Here is a 15,391-nt window from a genome sequence, read left to right as displayed (position 1 = left end):
GCCCGGGAGCCCCCTGCCCTTCCTGCTAAGCCACTCCAAACATCTCCAGGCGTGTGGTGTGGGCCTCGCTATCCGACATCTGGCACGGAGACCACCCACAAGCGCCACTCGCGCTTCCCTCTGCCGCACGCTCAGATGGCCAGCCCTGCCGTGTGCTGGAGGGCCTCCGGGGAAGCTGCCATCTGGAGTAGGGGGTGGGTGCATCTCCAGACCCCTTCCTAGGGCCCCATTCTGCAGCTGACTCAGAACTGGCCTCCATTCCTGCAGCCACCGCCACAGTATTGCTGGCTCCATAGATGTCCCACCCTGGACAGCGCCTCCACTGTCCCCTGCCTCCCGCCCAGGCTCCTGCCACCCAGCCTGAGGCCAGCAGCCGGGACAGAGCAAACGCGGTGACCCACAGGCCAACTCGCACTCTTGCCCCATTGCTGGATCGCCTCCCAGAGCCCGTTCCTCCAGGAAGCTCTCAGGGAATGCTCACCTGGGCTGGCTTGTCTCCTCCCCAGCTCGCCCTCCGTGGAGGACGGAGTCTGCAGGCCGACTGCGGGTCCCGGGCTGCAGGCAGAGACGCAGGGGGTCCTTCCCGCGGTGTCTTCCGGTGGTGGCAGTGGTGGCAGCAGCTCTCTGGCTTCCTGCGGTGTAAACAGGAAGTGAGACTGTGTCAAAACGGTAGCCCCGGCCGTGAGAAGGCAGGCGAGGCGCGCTGAGCTGGAGGGCTGATGCAGAGCTGCTCTGAGGGCAGGCCAGCAGCAGCCGGGAGAGCGTTCTGGTCCCTTCCAACCCTGCGCGGTCGCCACGGCGCGGATGCTGCCTGGAGACCCAGCGATGCCTCGACCCCAGCGACCTGGGGTCCAGGCAGTGTGTGCTGTACACGCTATGCGTAGGAGACCCCGGCTCTGGGACAGGAATGAGCGGCCTGGGGGTGTGGCGGGGCTGGCACTTCATTCAAACCGCATCCTTGCCAGCTACCCACCCCGGGCGCACGGCCCTCTCTCACGAAGTCACTTTCCCCACTGAGCCCTGGCGCGGTCTCAGAGCCCTTCCTGAAGCAGCAGTTTCCGTCTGTGAGACAGGGACGCCCCCAGGGCCTCCACGCCGCAGTCCGTCCCAGCCTCATCCAGCTGGGAGCACAGGTACGGGCACGCCCCTGGCACACCCGGGGAGACCTCGGGATGCAAAGCAGGACCTCCCTGCGCGGCCTCGGCACCGGAGCAGGACACGGGCCGCTGCCTGCTGTGCCTTCCAGCCAGCGTGCCTGGTGTCACAGCCTCCTCCGGGGGTTAACTAACCCCTGAAATAAATCTGACACCACTTCTCCGGCTGCTGTTTGCTGGCCCAGTGTGTGGTGGCTGAGGGAGGGACGGGGAGAGGAGGAAAGGGACAAAGATGGGGTTTAGCAGGAGGAGGAAGAAACAGTCCTTTTCGTTGGTCATGGCTCTGGTTGGTTGGTTTTATTTTAAGAGAGATTGTTGCTACAGGGCACATGCATTCGCCAGAGAGAGGGAAAGACAGAAAATGAAAAATCAGCCCCCGGCGGGATGGCCGTGATGCAGTTCATTCTCCTCCAGTTCCCTCTCGGGATTTTGGTCACACACACGCGCACACCCAGAGTGAGCTTTAAGCTGCCGGGTCCGGGACTCGAACCGCGGTCGACTACATGGGAGTCCAGGGATGCAGCCATTGCACCATTTGCTGGTCTCATGGTTTTGTTTTTAACGCAGGTCACAGTTGATGCGGATTTTCCTTTTTTTTTTTTTTCACTTGTCAGAGGGAGCATGCGCTTGCTAGAGAGAGACAGAGAGACAGAGGGAGAAAGCATCTCCCCAATGGGGCACGGTCGCACCGCAATCCTTTCTCCTCCGTCTCCCATCCCGTCGGGATCTGGGGCACACACGCACATGTGCCTGGTGCGTCTCTCAGGGGCCGGGACTCAAGTTGTTCTGGGCCACGTCGGTTGAGCTCCCCTCATGACGAGACCACAGGGCTGGCCTCTAATTTTCTAGAAGGGAAGGAACCAATCTCGTGCTGAGGAACTGAAAGTCGTTTTGTTTGTGGAAACGAAATCCCCTTGAGTTACAGTAGAGGGGGAAAGGTTGGGGGCTCTCCATCATGACATGAGAAGAGTCTCAGGACCCAGGGGAGAAAAGAAGGTGGGGGTAGAGGAGGGAGGAAAAAAAAGGAGGAAGAGGAGCAGGAAGAGAAGGGGGAAGGAAGGGGAAGAGAGAAGGAGGAGTTGGGGAGGAAGAGGAGGAGGTGGCAGAGGAGCAATGAGAGGGAGGGAGGGAGGGAGAAAGGGGGTCCCACCCTGTGGCCAAGGAGAAACAGGTCCAGGGAGAAATTCTGCCGGGGGGGGTCAGGGAATTGTAAGAGTGACATCTGGCAGGTTGCTTCCTGCTTTCTGTCGAGCTCCCATTCATTCTGTCACCCCACAACATCCGGCCCTAGTAAATGTTGTTGCTCATGCACTGTGGGCAAGCTGTAGGGTCTGTAGGCCACACAGAAGGTTGGAGAAGGGCCTGGGGGCCATGTAGAAGGTTGGAGAAAGGTCCAAGGGTCATGTGGAAGGTGGTAGAAGGGTCTGGGGGCCACATGGAAGATTATAGAAGGGCCTACAGGCTACGTGGAAGGTTGTAGAAAGAGCTAGAGCAACATGGAAGGTTGTAGAAGGGTCTGGGACCATGTGGAAAGTTATAGTAAGGTCTGGGACCGTGTGGAAGGTTATAGAAGGATCTGGAGCCACGTGGAAGGATGTAGAAGGGTCTGGAGCCACGTGGAAGGTTGTAGAAGGGTCTGGAACCACGTGGAAGGTTGTAGAAGGGTCTGGAACCACGTGGAAGGTTGTAGAAGGGTCTGTGGGCCACACGGGGCCAAGCAGAAGACAGGCAAGAGCGGCTGCAGGATGGCCTTGCTGCCGGTGGGAGACCAGAGATGAGGTAAGGGTCTCTGGGAAAGCACCCCCTTGCCTGAGGAAACCCCACTTCCTCCTCCACTGCCTCCTTAGCATACTCCATGCCCGGATCTGGCTCCCTGCTCCACCACCACACTCCCCGTCCCTTTCCAGGAGGAAGGCAAAGGCCTGTCCTCTCGGCTGCCATTCCTCAATCGCCCTCGGGATTCCCAGGCCTCGGACCCAAAGGAAAATGAAATATTCACTCCACGGGGGAGCTGGGGGGACAGATCCACGCAGACAAGTCCACCTCGGGGTGCGAACCAGCCCCTTCCTGCCGGCTCTCTGCAAAACTGCACTTCCTGTTGAGGAAGCCGCCGCCCGGCCTCGCTTTCCCTCCTACTCCACACCTTCCTCCCCCGCCTCTCCATCCCTGCACAGGGTCTCCAGCCCTCCCGAAGCTGGTCAGCTCTCATTACGGATGGCTCTGGGGGATTTCCAGAGGCCCCCCCTGCCCCGGGAGGGCAGAAAGACAGTGGAGCCCAGTGCTGAGCGACCCGCCAGCAGCGTGACCTTGAGTGAGCTTCTGGGGCTGCCTTTGTGTCATAGGAACCCCACCCTCAGGTTGAGGATTGTTTGAGACAATGAAGGAAAGATATTTAGCCACGGGCATAAGAACCGTTCAAGGGGGACCAGCCGAAGGTGTAATGGTTATGTCACTGGACTCCCCCACGGCCGACCGCAGTTTGAGTCCCAGCCCCAGTGGCTTAAACTCACGCCAGGCACATGTGCGTGTGTGCCCCAAATCCCAAGACTGGAGGAGAAGGGACTGTAGTGTGGCCATCCCCTCTGCGGGGTGATTTCTCACCATCCCCCCGTCTTTCTCTCTCCAGCAAGCACATGTGCCCTGTAGCAAAAAAATAATCTCTCAAAAAATAAAACACAGCTCGAGAGAGAGCAGTGCCTATCTGTTGATCTGTCTGCCTTACGGAGGTGAGACAGGGCTGCTGGGGAGGGAGCGTTTCAAGGCCCCCCATGGAGGAATGCTCATAGCCATGGAAAACTGGAACCTGAAGTTTGGTTGGGTACTCGCTGAAGTAGTTCCACCTAATGGTTCCAGTTAAACTCAGTCCTTGTAAGAGCTTCAAATGCAGGACCAGCAGATAGTCTAATGGCTATGTCGCTGGACTCCACGTACTTGACAGCGGTTTGAGTCCTGGACCCGGTGGCTTGAAACTCACACCAGGCGTGTAAGGAGAAGGGATTGTGGCATGGCCATCCCCGAGGAGTGATTTCTCACTTTCTGTCTCTGTTTCTCCGGTGAGCTCACGCATCCTATAGCAAAATTCTCTCTCCATTTTATTTATTTATTTTTAAAAAAGCCTCAAATGTAGCCCTAGTTCCAGATAGGGAAACTGAGGCTCAGAGAGGCTGGGTATCCCACAAGACTCCACACCCAAGGAAGGGAGAAGGCAAAGCTAAGTGGGGGAGAAAAGGAGCGAATTTCTTACATGCAGGTCAGTCTACCCACTTCCCAAAGAGGGTACTGCCAGCCAGGGGTGTGGTGACATGGTGGCTTGAAAAAACATGCCAGGCACATGTGTGTGCATGCCCCAAATCCCCAAAGGAGGGAGAAATGGGGAGGGATCGTGGGATGACCATGCTCCACGGGAAGTACTTTTTCTTGTTAAGGACTTTTGCTATAGTGTGCGGACGCTCACCAGAAAGAGAGAGACGGTGAGAGGGAACGTGAGAAGTCACCCCCACGGGGAATGGCCATACCACAGTCTCTTCCCTTCCATCCCCCCTGAATTTTGGGCCCGCATGCATGTGCACCTGGCATGTTTCAAGCCACCAGGTCGAGGACTTGAACCGCAGTGGGCCATGTGGGAGTGCAGTGCTATAGCCACTACGCCACCTGCTGCTGACCCTGGGAGCTACTTTCTTATTTACTTTCTCTCTCTCTCTTCCCATACATGTGTCCCCTGGCAGATTTTAAGGAAGGAAGGGAGGGTAACTAGTCCTTGTCTGCTTTTTTTTTTTTTTTTTGGAGAGGTTTTTGCTATCGGGCACATGCACTCGCCAGGAAGAGAGAGAGACAGAGACAGACAGAAAGTGAGAAATCACTCCCCCCGGGGGGATGGCCACACCGCAATCCCTTCTCCTCCATTTTCCTTTCGGGATCTTGGGCACACACGCACATGCGCCCGGCGTGAGTTTAAGCCACTGGGTCCAGGACTTGAACCGCGGTCGACTACGTGGGAGTCCAGCGACATAGCCATTATGCTAACTGCTGGTCCCTGTCTGCTCTTAGTTATTCAGGCAACAATTCTCCCCATGTGCAGAGACCTCCCCGGCCCCCTCAGGGCACGGCCCTCCGGGGCCCTGGTGCGTTCACTCATGTCAGAGTGAAAAACCGGCCCAGGAAAGGAACCTGAGGCTCTGCCGTGTTATGGAGAAAGCCAGGGAGCAAGAGCGGGACTTCCAACCCCGTCTTCCCACGGCCTGTGCTACGCTGCAGCCCTAGCGTCAGTGTCCCTGGGGGAGCAGAAGTTTCTGTTGACCCCAGCAGCCCTGCTAACTCCAAGGACAACGCTGTGCTGCGTGGGAAGACACAGCCATCGGGCATGTCCCCTTACCTGGCTGCAGGTGGCCAAGGTGTGCCCAGAAGGGCATGTGGTGTTCTCTCTCTCTTCCAGATTCTTCTGAGGGTCACTGTCACTCTTAAAGTACTTTCTGGGCGGAGGCTTGGGCTTGGAGGATGTGGGCTTTCTCACCAGGATCTCGAAGGATTTCTTCAGTCTCAGTGGCGGGTGGCTGTCCTTGTTCTCCAGGGCGGACGGGCTCTCCTGGGCAGGCCTGGCTGAGGCCTCTGGAGGCACCCCTGGCTCCTGCCCCAGGGTCAGGCTTGGACCACACATGCCGACTTCTAAGTCGCAGGGCTGCCGCTCAGCGCTGCCGCTGCTGGGGCTACCCCCCGGGGACCCTGACATGTAGCTGCTGTCGCTGCTGGAGCGGACCATGACCTTCTGAGCCCTGCGGTGCGGGGGTGCTGAGGTCTTCTCTCGCTCCTTCTCCAAGGTGGGCCGCCCATGCCAGCTGTTCTCTAGCCTCTTGACGCCTGCGTGGGAAGCAAACGGACCCTCCGTGACTGGGCCTCAGAAGACAACACACCCCGGCCTCGCGCACACCTGCTGCCCGCCTCTTGCTGAGGCCGCCCCGGGGGTAGAGCACTGTGGTTTGGATCCTGGTGAGCTTCGGGATGCGAGAGTCACTTCCTGCCCGAGCCTCCGAGTGACAGCGTGGAGATGTGCCACTCAGTCCCCCCACCAGACAGCACTGGGGTCCCTGCCGTGCAAGCCCTGGTGGCAGACGGCTGCAGAGGGCTGCCTCGCCCAAGGGTCCAGGGTACAGCCCATCCACAAGGACTAACAGAGGTGGGTGACAAGGGCCCAGCCGCTTCTCCAGCTCGGGCCTGCTCTGATGGGCCCTGTTAGCTCAGAGCCAACAGAGCTGGACCGGCTCAGGTTCCCAGGTGTGCATCTCGGCGTGACTCCTCCCTCGACCTGGCCCTCCTCCCGCCTCCCCTCCCACGGACCTCAGCCCACTTCCGGACACGTTCTGCAAGTCCAGCCCCATCTCTGAGCCGGTGTCCCTGAGAACCCGACTGTGACACTCCCTCTCTGCATCCGTGAAATGGGGAGGGTAATTCCGAGGTTGCTAGGCTTGTTCAGGGTCCCAGTACCAAAGAGAGAGAGCATGACTTTGGACCTTGTACCCAGAGGTCACCCCCTCTTCCCGGTGAGGACGAGGTGAGGACAGAAAACACCACCTCTGGCTATGGCCCCCACTCCTCTTTCTGCCCCGCTCCCTCCAGCCCCTACAGGGCTGTGCCTGCCTGGCTCTCGCTCCAACTACCCCCCATAGTTTTCAGCATCAGGGCCATCCACATATCCTTGGGGGCTCTCTTCTCTCTAGGGGGATGCTACCAAAGTGTTCCTTTGCTGGAATCCCAGCTAAGGAGGTGACACTGATTGAAGCTTGCTCAGATTCCGGCTCATTCTGTGAGGCCAGAGGCATCTCCAGGAGCACACGCCGGACCATGGTCCAGAACCAAGGCCAGCACCGAGCCTTCCAACCCTCTCTAAAGAAAAGGTGTTCTTTTCTCTCTGCTCTTAAGATGGTGCACCGTCGTTACAGAGAACTCCACCGCAGAGAAGAAGGGGTGGAAGTAAAAATCCACCTGTGGTCCTATCGGCCAGGGAGGGCCACCGTCAACATCTGGGTGGTTTCAGGCCGACATTCCCGTGCAGCTATGCATTCTGGGTAGGGGGACATGGCAACATGGCTGCAATAAAACTGCGAGTCGCCCCGTCCCCTTTGAGTCTCCTCCCGGACCGTCTCTGCCCCTTGTCAGTATCCGTGCTGATGGCTGTCTATCTTCCTGCTTTACGGATGTTCCACAAAGACTTGACTAGGCATGGTTTGGCCTGGCAGGCAGGCCAGCTGGGTTCCTGTCCCGGATCCTCCGAGCATGAAGAATATGCCTTTGTGGGGCCAGCAGGTGGCATGGTGGCTAAGGCACTGCACTCCCACATGGTCGGTGGCAGATCGGACCCAGTGGCTTGAAGCTCATGATGAGCACAAACGCCAGAGCGGAAAGTAAAGGAGAAGGGAGCGCGGCATGGCCATCCCCCATGGGAGTGAGGTCTCACTTCCCATCTCTCTCTCTCTCTCTCTCTCTCTCTCTCACAGGTGAGTGCATGTGCCCTACGGCAAAAACCTTCCAAAGAAAAAGTGTGGCTTTGGGTAAGGGAACCTCCCGAGCTCCACTTTTTCACTGATTTAATACACTCTGCATAAAAATTGGATGTGGAGGTTCAGCGAGTGATGCATGGAGCAGAACTAGACAAATGTGAGACATGATTCAATACGATTCCTTCTCAAGACTCTGTTAGCATAGACCACGGGGCAAACTCAAATGCCCACAGAGGCAATGACGTGAATGGCAACCCGGTGTAAGTTTTGGGTTTTTAAAATTACTTATTTAATTGTATTTGTTATTATTTTTTAGTTTTCTACAAGGCTTGCACACTCATCAAAGAGAGCAAGAAACATGGAGAGGGAGGGAGAAAGGGAGAAAGACACCAGGTCCAGGACTTGAACCAAGGTCAGCCATGTGGGAGTCCAGTACCTCAACCAGCATGCCACCTGCTGGTTCCACCTGGCGTGAGATGTTTAAAAATGAGGAGGACCATGGGACCATCAGGTGGCATGGTGGCTAAGGCACTGGACACTCCTATGTGGCCAACCATGGTTTAAGTCCTGGACCTGGTGTCTCTTTCGCTCTCTCTCTCTCTCCAGTCAAATGAAAATAAATGAATTTAAAAATTAAATAAATTATTGTTTAAAAAAAAAAATGGTGAGGACCTTAGAGAGTGAGAGAGTGCCTGCCCCATTCAGGGCAATTCAGGTTCAAATGCTTTCTTTTCTGGAGAGGTTCTTGCTATAGGGCACGTGCACTCGCCAGACAGACAGAGACAGACAGAGAGACAGAAAGCAAGAAATCACCCCCCGGGTGGATGGCCACACCACAATCCCTTCTCTGCCATTCTCCTCTTAGGAGCTCAGGCAGGCACACACACGTGCCTGGCTTGAGTTTAAGCCATCGGGTCCAGGACTCAAACCATAGTCGACTACATGGGAGTCCAGCGACATAGCCATTGCGCTAACTGCTGGTCCCTCGAATGCTTTTAAAATCAGGTGCCTTCCAAACAAATCAAACATGGCCGCCCAATGCAGCTGGCAGGCTGCTGGCGTTTAGCCTTTGCCTGGGTCCCACGCCTGCCTCTGACTGTCACTAGGATTCCTCAGGGGAAGGTGAGTTAACGCCTAACCCCCTAAGCTTTCTAGAAGGCGAGAGTATTTCACGTCAAAGTTCACGTTTCTCTTACCGTCCAGACTCCACTGATGTCTCTCCTTTCCAAACTTGACGTTCTCCACAGCCTGGGCCACCGCGTCCTTGAGTTGCTGTTCGGAGACCTGGAAAATGCCAGTCACCTCCTCAAACGACAGGGACTCCTGCGTCAGGCTCCTGCACCAGCTACCGAGCCGGATTCCCGCAGTCTAGCTTTTTGTTTGTTTTTCTAACCCACTCTGCAAATACAGGATAAATTTCACTTGCAGAAATAACCCAGGTATGACTGGTTCTCTAGTAACTTCTAGACAACACCCCAAATCTAACAACAAAGCGGTTCCCGAACTGGCCGGCCTCAACTCTCCAACCTTCTTTCTCACTACTCGCTGTAAAATTTGGGCGACGTTCCCACTCCATGGTTTTCTCCGGGAGCTCTTCCTTTGTGGGCATTTTTGTCATGATACCAACATCACTGACAGTGTCACAACCATAAGCACCGCCATGATAGTGTCTGTGTTGTGCCTCACAGGTCATGCATCGCTTTAGAGCAACGGGGAAGAGCATGAGTGTTGGAGTCAAATAGCTTTGTGTTCAAGTCCCGGCTCCGCTGTTCTCTAGTTACTGACGCTTCAACAATTTACTCAACCTTCGACGTCTCAATTTCTAAACATTGTCAGAAGAGAATCTACACTGAGGAAAAAGGATGTTTCGAAATCATTTGACACCAAAAGCATTGGGAGAAAAGGAAAACATAAATAAATAAATGAGACCATGTCAAAAGTCAAACCTTCTGTGTACAAAGAACACAATCAACAGTGTGAAAAGATAAAAGTTAAATGTGAAGGGACAGTGGCTGGCGTGGTGGTTAAGACACTGGACTCCCACATGGCCGACCATGGTTTGAGTCCCAGACCTGGTGGCTTGCTTTCTCACTTCTCTCTCTCTCTCTCGGTTTCTCTCTGGTCAAATTGAAATAAATGAGTGAATAGATAAAAAAATTAAATCTTTTTTTTTTTTTGGAGAGGTTTTTGCTATAGGGCGCGTGCGCTCGCCAGAAAGAGAGAGACAGAGAGACAGAAAGTGAGAAATCACCCCCCAGGGGGGATGGTCACACCGCAATCCCTTCTCCTCCATTCTCCTCTCGGGATCTTGGGCACGCACATGTGTCCGGTGTGAGTTTAAGCCACCGGGTCCAGGATGCGAACTGCGGTCGACTACGTGGGAGTCCAGCGATGTAGACATTATGCTAACTGCTGGTTCAAATAAATAATTCTTTAAAAATAAAAAAACATAGATGTGATACTCCCTGACCTATCCTGTCTCAGGTGAGGGCATTCTCTTCCTCCCAAGCCAACCCCCCATCGTACTGTGTGCTGGGGCTGCTCAGTCTTCCAACCCGGAAATACTGGCGTCCGCTCCCCTAGCACAGAGCTAGCCCGCCAAGGGACACTGGCCACTCTTCCCACGTGGCTCCTCCTCCTGCTGTTTGGCTCGGACCCTCACCAGGTTTCCTTCTGCTTACGAAGGCCACGCTCCACCCACTCTATCCTGTGCTCCACGCGCAAGCAGAAGTTTAAAACGGAAAATGTGAATATGCTACATTTACAGTGGAGACCTCTCCAGTTCTTGCTACACACAAAGTAAAATGCGAATTCTTTAGCCTCCTGTTCAAGCCCTCCACAGTGCGACCCCACTGCCTTGCCAGCCTCTGTTCTCGGTCATCCTCACCTAATTGTCCATATCCTAGCCCCGAAGGATGTACCACTCTCCTTCCACGACACGTGGCTTCGTGATTCAGGAACTGTGAGCTCCATGTTCTGTCTGGAATGAACTTCTTCAAACTCTGACTTGGGGAAAATGCGCATCTGGTGTGTCTGGCCTTCTGAACCCTCCCCTGCAGTGTTCTGCATGCCCAGGGAACCTGCCTCTCCGGGCTGCAGCCACTTCTATCCCAGCGTCCTGTTGAGACCATGAGGTTCTGCAGGGCAGGGCGGCGTCCCGTGAACTCACCTGCCTCTTCTCCCAGCGGCACCCACCAGAGGCATGGGCGAACACATCTGCATCTCCTAGCTGGGACCTGGCTGTCTCTTTTTCTACCCTAGAGCTTGCAACTCAGGGCAGGAGCTTCGCTAAACGAGTGCCAGTCACCTCCAACGTCCAGGAGCTCGCTGAGGGCCCCTGGCTGCCAACGCTCCTTACCATAGAAACTCGGAACCGGCTGAAGTCTGGCCGGCAACATCTGCCTCCTGCCCGCCTTGCTCCAGCTGTGAAAGAGCAAGCCCGGGGGGAGAGGACGGCCCAGTGCTGTTACCTGCGGGTCTGGATGCCGGCTGACGATGATGGGGACTGGCCCGGGACTGCAGTGACTCAGGACGGCGTAGACATCGTTGAGCGTCATGCAGTGCACGGGGGAGTCGTTGACCTCCACGAGCTCGTCGCCGCACCTGCACGAGCGGCACCAGGACGCCGTCAGCTGCTCGGCAAGTGGCATCTGGGCCACTGCTTCCCTGGGGGCTACTTCCGGCTGGGCATTCCCCTGCCCAGAACTCAGTGGAGGACAGGCCAAAGCAGCCCCTCCCTCGCTACTGTCGGTAGGTCAGGGATCCATTCCAGGATGGGAGGACGGACCTACCGGAGCCGGCCGTCCAGGTGCGCCACGGATCCCGGCGACAGCGTGTGAACGAAGATGCCCGAGATGCACTGGAAGTAGGGCACGCTGCACAGGCCGATCCCCAGGCCAACGCCAGCCTCTGGGGGTGGGGGGGACAGGGGACTCAGCCTTCCCGGCTGCAGCCTTGTCTCTCGGTGCCACCAACAAGGTCACGGGCCAGGCAAGGTCCCCCATTTCTTATGGCTTTCATTCCACCCATACTGACGGGGTGTCCCCTGTGTGCAGGGACACTCAGTGTCCAGGGAAGACAAGGGGTGGCAAGTACTCCCCGGGTGCTAGAAAGCGTGATGGCCTCTTCGGGCCTCGATGCTCAGGCTGCGGTGTGGACAGGAGGAACAGGAGCGAGGATGAGGAGGCGGGTGGGCACTCCCAGGAGAGACAAGAGCCCACGGGGCAGGCAGAACTGCTACGCTGAGGGCCAGAAAGGCCCGAGCGGCGGAGACATGGCGAGTGCTGGGAGCTGACCACCAGAGGGCTCGAGGCCAGACTGAACGGGGCTGGGGAAACGCGGGGTACTGGGAAGGGGTTACTCTATCCTGGGAAGGGAGGGGACGCCGCAGGAGTTTTGAACAAAGACGTGACACGATTTAATGTCCACTTCTACAAATATGTCTGGCTGCTGGGAGGAGGAAGAACTGTGGGCAGTTAACAATAAACACAGCAGGCTGGCGGGGGGTGGTGGTTAAGTATGGGACTCCCACACTGCCGACCGCTGTTCAAACCCAAGTCCTGGTGGGTTGCTTTCTATCTTTCCATCTCTGGCCAAATTAAAAAATAATTATATTAAATAAAATTTTAAAAATTCTTTAAAAAAAAATAAGGTCAACTGGTGACATGGTGGTTGAAGTACTAGATCCCACACAGCTGACTGCATGGTTCAAGTCCTGAACCCACAGCTTAAAAACAAAACAGGTGCATGTGTGTGCACGCATGTTCTCAAAATCCCAAAAGGAAGGCGAGATGGAGGAGAAGGGATGATAGTGTGACATCCCCATAGGCGTGCCTCCTCACTCTTCTCTGTCTCTTTAGTGAGTGCACACACTCTCTGGCTCTCCCCTCAAAAAATGAAAAGAGAAAATCACTGAAGAGACTATTTTTAGGGGCCAGCAGGTGGCACGATGGTTAAGGAGCTGGACTCCCATACGGCCGACCACGGTTCAAGTCCCGGACCTGGCAGCTTGCTTTCTCATGTTCTCTCTTTCTCTGTCTCTCAGTTAAGTGCACATACACGATAGCAGATTTTTAAAAATAACATTAATAAATTAATAAATGATTCTTAAAGAGAGAAAAAGGGAGAGAGGCTCTTCTTGAGCAAGACAGCAGAGGCTTGGATTTCACCTCTGGTGAAGATGGAGAGGAGTGGGTGTGAGTGAAATGCATGTTGCAGAGACCTACGGGCCGGTGAGATGCAGAGGCTGAGGCCAACTCCCAAGCCCAGGCGAGCCGCCACTCCAGACCCCGCGGTCTGCGGACAGGCGGCACCTGCCCTGACCCTGGCCTGAGTGCGTCTGAGGAAAGCCTGGGGAGTCGGCGGTAGGGGACCAGGGTGGCTGGGGCAGGGTGGGGGCCTTCCAGCAGCCGAGACTCCTACCTTTCTGCAGAGAAACCTCCACCATGACTCTGTAGTTGGGCTTGGTGGTGCTGGAGGGGGCCACCGGGCTCTCCGAGAAGGAGCTGCTGTCCTTGGTGACACACGAGCTGGAGCTCAGAGAGCGGCAGAGCGGCGGGGACAGCTGGCTGCAGAGCGCGGGGGGCGCCGTCAGGCGTGTGCGCACGGTGAGCGTGAGGAGCCCCTTCTTGGCTTGCTGAGAGGAGGGAGAGGGCGCTCAGGGCAGGGGGAACACAGCAGCGCGTGTGTGTGATACAATGTCTATATATTCACGTGTGTGACATATTATGTGTATGACAGATCACACACACACACACACACACACACACACTCCGCACATGTGCGTGTGACTGACAGAGACATAGACACAAAGCCCTGAATGGAACCGACCACGTGGAGACTCGAAAATCCCTTTTGGTGGTTGTCTTATAAACTTAAGACACAGGGCCAGCAGGTGGCTCAGTGGTTAAGGCGTTGGACTCCCACGTGGCCGACTGCAGTTCAAGTCCCACACCTGGAGGCCTGATACTCACACCAGGATCATGTGTATGTACCCCAAATCCTGAGAGAACGGAGGAGAAGGGACTGTGGCATGGCCATCCCCCTTGGGGGTGATTTCTCTCTTTCTCTCTCCCTCTGTCTCTCCAGTGAGTGTACATACCTTATAGCAAAAATCTTTCTCTAAAAAAAAGAAAGAAAACTAAAAACAGGGGCCAGCCTTGTAGCCTTGGGGTTAAAAGAGCCCCCTTCCATGCAGCCCACTGGGTTTGAATCCCAGCCCTGGTGGCTTTGAAACCCCTGCCAGGTACGTGTGCCCCAAATCTCAACAGGATGAAGACACGGAGAAGAGACTGTGGCCACGCCCCGTGGAGAGGGTGCTTTCCCCTCCTCCCTCTCCCGCTCTCTCTGTCTGGCAAGCACATGTGCCCTCGTAACCCCACAGAACCCTGCCGTAGATGGTTACATACACCAGAATAAGTACACAGACCGGCTTGTTTCTAGTTTTGCTACGGGTGCTCCCCAGAGACGGACAGGCACCCGGGGAACCGTGAGAAACCCCCCGGTGTAGGACTACGCTGCGATCCCTTCTCCATTCTCCTCTTGGGACTTCTTGGGTGGGCATGCACGTGTACATACCTGGTGTGATTTGTCAAGCCACGGGGTCCAGGACTCAAATCACACAGCCAGCCATGTGGGTGTCAGCGCTTCAACCTCCACCCCACCTGCTGACCCCACACAGATTGTTGTAAGACAGTTCTATAATTTTTTTTTTGTTTTCTTTTTTTAGTTTGCTATAGGGCACATGTGCTCACTGGAAAGAGACAGAGCAAGAAGGAAAGTGAGACGTCACCCCCCAGGGGGATGGCCACGCCACAATCCCTTCTCCTCCATTCTCCTGCCAGGATTATAGACATGCACGCACATGTGCCTGGTGTATTTCCAAACCTTCAGGTCCAGGATTCAAACCACAGAGTCGGCCACATGGGATCCAGCTGCCTTCTCCTCCGTGCCACCTGCTGGCCCAGTTTGAAGAGTCTTAAGCAGCTTTAATCTTCCTCTACAACCACCCCAATGGCATTATCATGTTATGAGCATGGCGTCCAGCGGATGCTATGCTAGGATCAGTCTCTGCTAGGTGCCCGCGTAAAGGAGCCCACGTTTCTCATGTGGAGGCCGGGATGTAGGCGGCGATCGCGCCGGGCTTCTCTGCCTCGAGGGCCCCTGAATCTGGTGACACACTGATTAGGGACAGTACCTTGAACCTGTACAAAGCGTCCTGGTGCGTCAGTCCAGCCATCGACTCACCATTGAGTTCCAGAATTTCATCACCTGTTTAGGCAGGAAGAGAAGGTAACCAAGGGGCATTGCCCTGGCCTTGAACTCTCACCTTCTCAGCTTCCCACTCCATGCCCAAAGTGCCGGGGCGGATGTTTCTCGGTCGAGGTCACACGGGTGGCCTTTCCTGGCACTGTGTACACTCCAGGCCTGGCCCCTGCCCACCCACTGCTCCCAGGGTCCTCTTTCGGCAAGCTCCAGAATATTCTATGCAGCTAAATGCTTGTTCTGTGTAATTTCATGAACCAAAAGTACTCCTCCTGCCTCCTTGGGCTACCCCCTTCTTATTATTTGTTTAAAGATAACTTTTGCTATGGGATGCATGCCCTTGCCAGAGACAGAGAGAAAGTGAGAAATCATCCCCCCAGTGGGGAGGAGCACACCACAATCCCTTTCCCTCTGTTTTCCTGTTGGGATTTTGGGCATGCACGCACACACACCTGGCATGAGTTTCAAGCTACCGGGTCTGGG

General features: G+C 55.6%; 1 protein-coding gene and 1 long non-coding RNA gene across 5 annotated transcripts in view; one reads left to right on the top strand and one right to left on the bottom strand.

Moving 5' to 3' along the window:
• The window catches only part of IL16 (interleukin 16), an 89,046-nt gene that overhangs the window by 14,686 nt on the left and 58,969 nt on the right, over positions 1–15,391 (bottom strand). For all 3 annotated transcript variants that reach the window (XM_006142651.3, XM_027769049.1, XM_006142653.3), the window contains exons 7-13: positions 14,841–14,914; positions 13,067–13,280; positions 11,437–11,554; positions 11,116–11,248; positions 8,842–8,929; positions 5,527–6,008; positions 482–632 (exon numbers count right to left, since the gene is read on the bottom strand). In XM_006142651.3, coding sequence (XP_006142713.1) covers positions 482–632; positions 5,527–6,008; positions 8,842–8,929; positions 11,116–11,248; positions 11,437–11,554; positions 13,067–13,280; positions 14,841–14,914 — 1,260 coding nt within the window. The remainder of the gene's footprint in view (positions 1–481; positions 633–5,526; positions 6,009–8,841; positions 8,930–11,115; positions 11,249–11,436; positions 11,555–13,066; positions 13,281–14,840; positions 14,915–15,391) is intronic.
• Positions 694–9,764, top strand: LOC114006499 (uncharacterized). Of its 2 annotated transcripts, none has more exons than XR_003548207.1 (3): positions 694–1,133; positions 5,969–6,324; positions 8,893–9,764. It is a non-coding gene; the product is annotated as an uncharacterized LOC114006499 (long non-coding RNA). The 2 variants fall into 2 exon arrangements; XR_003548206.1 differs by having other exon boundaries at positions 5,969–7,905.

This window comes from Tupaia chinensis, unplaced genomic scaffold, assembly GCF_000334495.1.
Source record: "Tupaia chinensis unplaced genomic scaffold, TupChi_1.0 Scaffold000078_1, whole genome shotgun sequence".
NCBI classification, from domain to species: Eukaryota; Metazoa; Chordata; class Mammalia; order Scandentia; family Tupaiidae; genus Tupaia; species Tupaia belangeri.
Note: the sequence above shows the minus strand (reverse complement) of the source record. Positions and strands in the feature narration are given on the sequence as shown.